The sequence below is a fragment of the Trachemys scripta genome, chromosome 11, assembly GCF_013100865.1.
Source record: "Trachemys scripta elegans isolate TJP31775 chromosome 11, CAS_Tse_1.0, whole genome shotgun sequence".
NCBI classification, from domain to species: domain Eukaryota; kingdom Metazoa; phylum Chordata; order Testudines; family Emydidae; genus Trachemys; species Trachemys scripta.
In genome coordinates this window covers 29260253-29270246 of record NC_048308.1, presented here as the reverse complement: position 1 = coordinate 29270246, position 9994 = coordinate 29260253, and the positions used below count along the sequence as shown (strand labels likewise).

General features: G+C 43.5%; 1 protein-coding gene across 1 annotated transcript in view; it reads left to right on the top strand.

Annotated features, from left to right (window-relative positions):
* Positions 1–3334: 3334 nt before the first annotated feature.
* Positions 3335–9994, top strand: part of ACVR1 (activin A receptor type 1) — a 98052-nt gene continuing 91392 nt past the window's right edge. Inside the window, exon 1 of the mRNA XM_034785541.1 lies at positions 3335–3644. Within this exon, the coding sequence (XP_034641432.1) occupies positions 3637–3644 (8 nt within the window). The 5' untranslated portion in view covers positions 3335–3636. The remainder of the gene's footprint in view (positions 3645–9994) is intronic.

Here is a 9994-nt window from a genome sequence, read left to right as displayed (position 1 = left end):
ATTCTTATGATTGTGTCTACTTACCGCTAATCAGAAACATTATACTGTACATTTTATAATGGTATGTTTTTTAGTTGATCGTTGCCTGTTAAAGCAATTAGTTGTGAGATTCCTGAGAGAGTCCAGATGAGCATTTTTTTCATTAGCACCAAAACCTCTCCCCATTCCTGAGTTTGTAAACTGCCTCTTGTGATGAGCCCCTGATGTTGCATTTTCCTACTTTGCAAACAGTCTCCTGAACCACAGCCAACATTTCCATTTTGCTCTACAGATTCCATCTTTATTTGATTACTCTCCCATATATCAAATCTAAGTTTAATAAAATACATTTTCTGTTGAGGAAAGATCACTGAGGCCTTGTCTGTACTAGAAGGGGTTTGCTGGTATAGCAATATAGTGGTACAGCTCTGTTGGTAAAACTCTCCAGTGTGGGTGCCACTTAACCTGGCCAACTGGTATAGCTTATGCCAGTTCTTCGAACAAAATAAGTTATACCAGCACAAGGACTTTTTTGCTGGTACGACTGTGTTTGCCCTAGAACTTCTGCCAAAGTAACTATGTCGGTTAGGGATGTTTTGTTTTCACACTCCTGACAGAGCTAGGCCAGCAACATTTTAAGTGTAGAATGGCCCTGAGTAACAATATTAGGGGCCAGATTCTGCTTTTAATTTATGTGGTTGTATCTCCCTGAGATGAACCTGGGTAACAGAGCAGCATATGGAATTGTCTTTTAGATTCTTCCAGTTATAAACTCATACTTGAAAGACTCTAAGTGCAGAGCTATACTACAAGCTTTTGTCAGCATAGCTAAATTGGTCAGGGTTGTGACAAGGTGGGATCCCGGATTGACATAGCCGTGCCAACAAAAACTGCTAGTGTGGATGTAGATATACTGGCAATTTTATCTTTTGCCAATATAGATTGTTTTGCTCAGAGAGACTGGAATAAGCTAGACTGCCAAAATTGTTTTTGGTGGTCTAAGCTGCATCCACAGGTGGAGTGCTTCGCCGGTATAATATACAAGTATAGGCATAATGGCAAAGCACTCTTAAGGTATGTCTACATTCCAAAGAAAAACCTGTGGCACCAAATCTTGGAGTCTGAGTCAATTGACTCAGGCTTGCGAGGCTCAGGCTGCGGGGCTAAAAAGAGCAGTGTAGACATTCAGCTCAGATTGGAGCCTGGGCTCTGGGACCCTCCCCACTCCCCGAGTTGCAGAGCGCAGGCTCCAGCCCCAGCTCAAATGTCTTCACTGCAATTTTAGCCTTGCAGCCTGAGTCCATTGACCCAGGCTCCGAGACTTGGTGCTGCAGGTTTTTCTTTGCAGTTTAGACATACCCTTAGTGTAGACTTGACCTAACATGTTGAGACTTTATATTGTATGTAGAAAAAGAGAGAAAATATGGCACCTGATGTTTCTTGGCTAAATCTAATGTAATAGATTTATAGAGGTACAGACACTATTTCCTTAACCTGTATATTATATAATTTTAACATTAGCTTTAATAAAATTTTTAAATCAGTTCAGAGCCAGTCTAAGGCATGTCAAATAACCAGCTGAATAGTCCTGCCCTCCTTCCCCACACTGTGGGTATTACTTCCTAAAATGCTCCTATGTCCTCCCTCTCCACCCTGAGAGATAAATTGGGGGAGGGACCATCCTTTTCTGTATCCTAATGACAAAACCTTCTAGATTTCCCTGTCATACGATAAAGCTCCTGGCTCCCAAGTAGTAACAACCAACCAAGTGTCCTACTCAAAACTGACATCCTGTACCCCCATAAATATATCCTCTTCTTTGTGGCAGTTATCCTAAGTTCACCATACATCTTGCCTCATGCATGGCCCTATAAATTTAGTGCACACCCTGCACCAAATTATCTGATGTGTCTTTTATGGGAGGCTGTAACCTGCGCTTGCCAGTGGAACAGACTCATTCGTCTAGTGATTCTTTCCTACTTTTAAATGCTATAAGAGCCAAATTCTTGCCCCGCAATTACAGCTCAGCTCCGCAAGTCCATTGCACACTGCCTTTAATGGGGATGCAGGCGTAGCTGAAGGCAGAAATTGGCCAAATGTTCCTAAGTTAGTTCACAGAAACATGGACAAATGCTGACTTTGTAACCTCACCTTCCCTCTAGTCCCTCCTCCTCACCCACTGCTTCCTGAATGTCAAGAAATGCCGATCTGAATGCACAATTGCAACACACTCTGTGAATCCAAGATAGTTGCATGTACCAGGTATTATTTCTTTCATTCAATTTGCAGTACATTTTGCAGGAGCCAGAGAGGAGCAGGATCTTGAACGGGGCAAGAGGAGCAGAAAGGAATCCAAAGCTGAAGGAGTAAAGGGAAACAAGATCTGTGAGAGCCACTGGTTTGGTAGAAACTCTCTGTCTGACATGAGTGCAGGTACTGTTGGGGCTCAGTGCCTCAAAAGTTTTCTACCTGTCTCTCTGGTATCTATGTGCATGACACCGGCAGCTCCCTGGTGTGAGTGTGTACTCTCGCGCTTTCAGGTGCCTCTGACCTGCTCTCTGGTGGAGCAGTTCTATGGGTGCCCACTCTGGGGCCTTGTCTGTAGCCAAAGTTGCATCTGTATTACTTTAAATCGGTTTTTAAGAGATGTAGCTAAACACAGTGTGGTTATGTTGCCAGCTCTTGCCATTTCAGGCTGAGTTATGGAATAGTTGGTGTTTTGCTTAAAGTCACTGCTCCTGGCAATACACCTCCACTTTTTAAAAAAGCGAGTTTCTAGCCCTCCTGATTGCAGAGGAAAGCTGGAGGGTGTGACCACAGTGAATCCTAATGGCTCAGAAATGGAGGCCGTTAAAAAGTTTCAGAGGGGTTGCTGTGTTAGTCTGTATCAACAAAAACACGGAGGAGTCCGGTGGCACCTTAAAGACTAACAGATTTATTTGGGCATAAGCATTCGTGGGTCGGACTCCTCGTTTCCGTCAACAAATTCTTACTTTTCAAGTCAATGCCATGAGTTCTGGGGGTCTGACTCAACACTGCTGACTGCTTGGGGCTGGCAGGGGCACTCTTAAACCAGGCGGCGGCGCCTATGGCTCAGGCGGACTGAATTAAACTCAATCCACATCAGCCGGGTTTACACCGCATTGCGTGTCTGCCCTGGGGCCGGCACCGGTGACTTTACACTCACACGGTGCGCTCATTGCCGGAGGGGCGACCGGCTGCGAACGTGGCCGGGCAGGGTGCGCTGCGCCGGCCGGCCGGCAGGGGGCGCGGCGGGGCGGCGCGCTGGGTTTGTGCCGGGAGGAAATGATGTGCCTGGTGCCTGGTTATTAATTACAGCGCCGGGCGTCCATTGGCAGAGCGGGGAGCAGCCACTTCCTCCTCCCGCTGGCGCCGCAGGAGCAGCATCCCAGCCCCGCCTGCCGCCGCTGGGAACTTTGGCTCTCCGGCGTCTCGTCCCTGTGTGAGCTTCCCCCTCGTCCGCCGCCCAGTCCCCGCGGGCAGGGCTGGGGCATGCGGCCGGGCTTGGCCGAGAGGAAGCGCCGTGATTAGAGCGCAGCGGCGCGGGGAGGTCTCGCCGCCGCCCCATGGCGAGGGCTGCCGGTCTCTAGCGCCCCGGCGCCGCCGCAGCCCCGCGCCTCCTCCCTCCGCGCTGCCATGAGACGGTGAGTGGCCTTGCCGGGCCCCGCTGCGGCGGGCGGCCCTGCGGAGCCCCCGCGCCGCCTGGGCCGGGAGTTGCCGCTGGCGCAGCGCGGGGAGGTCCTGCCCGCCCCGGGGCGCGGGAGGGGACGCGCTGCCTGCGGGGCCTCGGTCCTGCCTGCTGTGGGGCCCAGGCGGGAAGTCCCAGCTCCCGGCCGTGCGTGTAGGGGAGTCGGTGCGGGCACCTCGCTACCTACCTCCGGCTGGGAGGCGCCTTCAGGGGCGCTGGCAGCCAAAACATGACATCTGCCCTCTGCCTGCCGCGGCCCTGAATGTCTCCCTCCGCTGGGAGTTCCTGGCCCCTGCTCGACAAGAGAGAGCCAGGAAACTCCTCTCTGAGCTCCCTTCCTTGCTAGCTGCCGTTTGAATAGCTTCAAAGGCAGGAATGTGGGATTCATCTTCTGATGCCCACAAGGCAAATGTGGTTACAGATGTTACACGTTACTTTGCCAAGTTTAAACTCTTCCCTCTGCGCTGTAACCATAACAGTAAAAAGAGAAGCTTGGGAACCTTTAAATGGATGAAGGAGGGGGGTGATCTGGGTAGGTGAATGCTGCTTTTAAATGGACGAATTGCTATTTTCAGTTCATCTCTGGGTTCTTCTATCACTGCTTTAAGCACAGAAACACTTTGTAGAAAGGCTGGAGTTCCCACTAGTTTTCAAGCTTCTTTTGTAATGTAGAAATGATTGGTGAACAAGACTGACACTTTCCTGTTTTCAGTTGCCTCATGCTGATTGATTAAACATTACAATGACTATCACACATAAAAAGCTGTTAATTTAGTCCTTTGAAGAATGCAACTATCTTTTGGGGTCTAGTATAAGTCTCTTTCCTGTTAGCAATGTTAAAACTCTACTAGCAGAGGTTTTTTTTTTTTTTTTTTTTAACATCATATGAGCCAAAAATAGAACTTGTTTCAAAATTGCTTTTCTATGTTTTATAAATATCTTAAAAAGTGGTTATCAAACATGCTTTAAAGTACACAACTATTTTTCCAAAATATAGTCCAAACGTTATAAAGCTGTTCCTGTCGTGTGCTCACGATGAATAATCAACACTCCCTTTCTAAATGCATTGAAGTCATAGGACCAACTTGAAAATGGTTGAGGTATGTGATTTCATGGTGGAAAAACCCTGTGAGATAAATAGATATTACCAGGACTTTTGGGATGTGTATTGATAACTGAAATCAAAACAAACGGAAAATATCACAGTTCAGAAATGTAGAACATGGCCTGTTGAGTGTTCCACACACCTGGGTGGAAGACAGCTACATACAGCCTTGATTCCTGGTCTCTCTCAAACTAGCAAGTGCTTTAGATGTAGTTTGCTCAGCTCTGTGAGACAAGAATGTCTTGTAATGCTCAACAGCAATCCCATTAGTCTGATGGAGAGTGGTATTAACACAGGCCTGGTCTACACTGGGGGATCGATCTAAGTTATGCAACTTCAGCTACATGAATAACTGTGAATAATGTAGTTGAAGTTGACGTACTTAAATGGACACCGCGGTGAGTCAACTGCTGCCCCTCCCCAATCGACTCTGCCTGCACCTCTCGCGGCGGTGGAGTACAGGAGTCGACAGGAGAGTGCTTGGGGGGTCGATTTATCGCATCTAGATAAATTGACCCCCCCCCCCCCCCCGTGGATTGATCGCTGCCTGCCGATTCTGCAGGTAGTATAGACATACGCACAGTTTAAGGAGTCTTGTCTGGTCTAGTCCTCAGCCTTGAGAAAATTATCTTCCAGTCATCTTTCTCCTCCCCCAAACCCCCAACTCTGAAAATTGTGGAGAAATGGGTATTTTAAAAGTGAGGATGGAAAATGGCTCAATTGTTGAGACTGTGAATAATTTTACTGCTCAGGGGAAGGAAAAAGTTAAGTGACATAACAAACTGTGTGGTGTGTGGTTTTGCCTTTAAAAAAACAAACAAACAAAAAAAACTTCTCTCGCTGTATCCATTTAGGATACAGTCTCTTATTTTGATAATTGTCTCAATTTGGAGATTGCAGGGGGCAGAGGGAGGAGGGGAAGCTCTTGCTAATAACCGAACCCCAATGACTCTGCCTTCCAAACAGAAGAATACAAGGTATCAAATTCCACCCTATTTCTCTTACAGCTCTTGTTGTTTAGTATTTATATACAAACAACCATATATCTGAATCACTGAGTCTGGAAGAAATTTTCTGGACTACATACAGTGCAGTCATCATGGAAGATGTTTATAATGGTTAATATTTTTCTCATTCCCTGGTATATGAGAAAGAAGGCAACACTGAAAGCCAGTGTAGCAAAAGCCAGTTTAGAGAAGGCTGAAGTTTTGACAGGAAACTGATGAAGTCAGAGGCCAGAAATCCTGTGTGCATTTGAATCTCTTGAGACTATTTCATTCATTGCTGATTTGGTGGTGTTTAGTCAATGCATTTCTGGGAGACTAAATCAAACCACCTATTTTATGTAGTATTAATGGGCTCATCTATGTACGAACAACATTTGGAAAGATCATTAAGTGGTCCGCTAAGACCCACAGCAATTTTCAAGTGGTCTGTCAGCTTGAGAACCCCTGATCTATTTACAGCAGTACCTTTTTTATAGTAAACTGGAAGAAGAACGCTTCATGTCCCTGTAGGCATTCCCTGCTTAAACCTACTGAAGACTGTGGGCTTGTACAGCTATCACTGAGGGCATAATCTGTCCTAGAGAACTTTTTGTTATTTGTGATGATGCAGGAGATAGCCTGGAATTTGAAAGTTTTTAAGTTTGACGGGCTGGCAGTTATTAGAGAAACATTTTTTTTTCACCCTAAAGTGAGCATTCTTGATAACACAGTCACTAAGATTTCCAAGTGGAACCATACTTTCAAATCAACAAAGATTGTCCATTTTTGTGACATGCATTGAGACACTTCTGTGGCCCCCCAATCTTCCAACTAGGAAAAATCCTGTTCTTGCAAAGGATGAAGCAATTTGCTTATGATCAGTGACACATTTAGATGTCTCTCTTTTCAGTTTTCATTTCTATGTCCTGTAGCCTTGAACTAGGCCCTATGCTTCTTATCCATGGAGGCTGTAGTGACCATAGCAAATATTTTATAAATGCCCTCCAAGTACCATCTGTAAGATGTTGTTTGAGAATAATGCTCTTCCCAAGAAGGGTATGAAATTGAAGGCAGTAAAAAGGCCAATCACCCAAATGAAGCTACCTGCAAATGCATTGATGCTTCCCTGGATGGTTCTAACATATATTTAGACATTACGAATTAGTCTGTTTTTTAGGAGAACAGATTCTCCAAAATGAAAGTAACCCACCTCATCCCCTACATTTGAACAAACACTGATGTGTTCCATACTGTTGTTTTGAGTCACTTGGACCCCACCTCAATGTACCTTGTTAGTATGAAAAACACTTTTCTGTTTGTGTTATAATTAACTTCATAAAGGGCCCTTGGCATGCCATATACTTTGGGAATTGCCTGTTGACCCAGATGGCCCAAGATTTATGGGTAGTCCTGGCTTGTAGTTCTTCCCACTACTCATATGCCCTTTTGTAATCTAATGACAAAGTGGTCTCTTCCCCTCTGTCTCCATTTCAGGACATACTTCAAGGCATACTACAGTGACTGAGATAATTTTTGCAGCCATTTCACTGTCTACATCATTAGTCTTTGTGATGAACTGTAGTCTGTCCAAAAATATAGAAGGTGGGGCTGTTTATTTAAAAAAAAAAAAATGCTTGGGAGAAGGGAACCATTTATCTGTGTTTAATTATAATTCATGTAAATATAGCACACTTCAAAGTTAGAAGCAGAGAAATGGAAATCCTGTTTGGATATTATTGGTATTGGCAGTACCAGTCGCTTTCAGTTGTATCAGCTGCTCTATTTTATAGGGCACTCCAATGGCAGTCTCCTTGTATTTTCACTCTATTATTTATAAATAGGCATGGCAGAACTTGATTTTTATTGTTTTTATAATTTTGATGGATAATATTGATGTTTTTAAGCACTCTTGCAGTTTTTATCAATATAAATCTTCACAGTTGCCCACAGTTTTGGTGGTTCTGCCTTTTTTAGGTTTTTATTGACTTAAATTTTGGCAGTTGTGGGAAGTTATGGATGGGAGTGGTGGTCAGACAATTATTTAATGGTGTTAGACATTGAGACTCAAAGCTTTAATGGTTAAAATACAAATTGTCAACATCACATGCCAAAATGTATGAAATAAATAGCCTTAAATCATACTCAAGTTCTCAAGCAACTTTTTTTTTTTTTTTACTTGGCCTATCTGTAAATTTCAGTTATAATTGTGGGAATACTTTTTTCATTGTATGTGGTGAACTTGACACTTACTGACATACTTATAAGTTTAATTCTTCCAAGCCTATTTATAATCTACATTACAACAGTCATCATTAACATCTTTCTAATTTTGCTTTTGTGAAAATGTAACCATCGTATTTCCTTCATTTTTATGTTTTTTATAAGGAATATAGCAGCATATTGGTTGCTTTGCCTTTGCAAATGAATCATGTTACCTAGTGTTTGTTACTTAGTATATGGAATAGTGTAGTCACATTAATTACTTACAAAGGGATTTGTAACGGTTTTAATAGTGACCACAGAAGTTCAGTCTGTCTCTGCAGACCTTTCTCAGAGCATTTTTAGCTATATTATTTCCTGAAGCTAGTTATTAACAAACTTAATACACAAATAGGAGGAATGTGTTTTGTATCAGCTATAATTCTTGATGTTCTGATGACTGTTTTTGTGCTGCTGTCTAGCCTGATCTGTCAAGTTGGTTAAGATTCCCCCCCCCCCCGTGCCCCCTTTTTTCCCCCCCAGGCTGTCTGTCCATCCAAATAAGATAGCCAGGTGCTCTTAGGAAATTGGAGAAGTGACCTGCTCTTTCTTAGCAGTTGAGAAGCTCTTGGGGGTAGGAGGACTTGGAAAAGCCTCTTCTTCCTTTCAGCAGGAACAGTGGCACAGTAGAGTGGAGCTGAAATTTTATGTGAAGCTGATGTAGGAGCAGGATCTAAGGACAGGATCCTTGTAGAAATCCCTGGATCCTTTCCCCTTCCTAGCAGCTTGACATTACAAGTGGGGTTCCTGTAACCTGTGCTTGTAGATCTACCTCTGTCTAATAAGTATATGCTAAAAATACAGTTCACTTCCATCTACACAGCAAGAAAGAGCTGTGTTTTAACATTGTGGTGGGACTGGGTCACCAGACAGTGCTTAATCTGGGTCCCGCCCTGCCAACTATTAAGCATGTGATTACTAATGGGGATTCTGCTAGGCTTTTTGTGTGTTTTGACTGGGAGTTAAAGGCGTGGTGTTCTAAAACACTATTGTAGACAAGGCAGTGTAGATTTTAACACAGTTTAAGAACGTTAGGACGAGTTACCTCCTAAAACCATAATTTTAAATCCTACTCTAGACAAGCCCTTAGTGTGTAGCTGAGATCTTAATCTTTCTGTGCTTCTGTCTACCACATCTGCAAAACAGTGATGATACTTCCCAGGTATGTTGGAAGGCTTAATTTCCAAATACTTGTAAAGTGCTTTGAGATTCTCAGATAGAAGGAGCTATATGAGCACAAAGTTTTGTTATTAAATGTAATAGAAATGCTTTATAGAAATAACCAAGTACATTTTTATTACATTTAAACTATTCCCCTGCAGTATTTGCAACCATTACATAGCAACATAGTCTTAAAGTAATATTTTCAAAATTACATCAGGTGACTTAGGAGCCCAAGTCCCATTTTCAGAAGGGATTAAAGGTATGTCTACACTGTAGAGGAAAAACCAAGTCTCAGAACACAGGTCAATTTACTTGGGTTTGCAGGGTTTGGGCTGCAGGGCTAAAAATAGCACTATAGGCTCTGGTGCCCGGTAAGGGGAAACAATCTGGAGCCTGAGTTCCAGCCTGAGCAGGAACAACTATGCTGCTATTTTTGGTCCTGCAGTCTGAGCCCAAGTCAGTTGATTCTGGCTCTGAGACTCAGTGCTGTGGGGTTATCTTCGCAGCGTAGACATACCTTTAGGCTAGTTAGGCCCATTGACTTTCAGTGTGTGCTTTTGAAAGTGCTACCCTATATTACATAAGAACCAAAATGAACTGAGTAAAATCACAAAGATGATATTGAGTTTGTTTTTATTGGATAAGATGAGTGAGATTAAGTCAGATAACATATTATTAGTCATATCTTGATGTTAAGATGTGGGGTTTTTTTTTATAAATCTTTTACCCATTTAGTAGAGGGTTTAAATATGCTTACTCAGAGATAGAAAGCCCAAATCAGAAATGACTAAT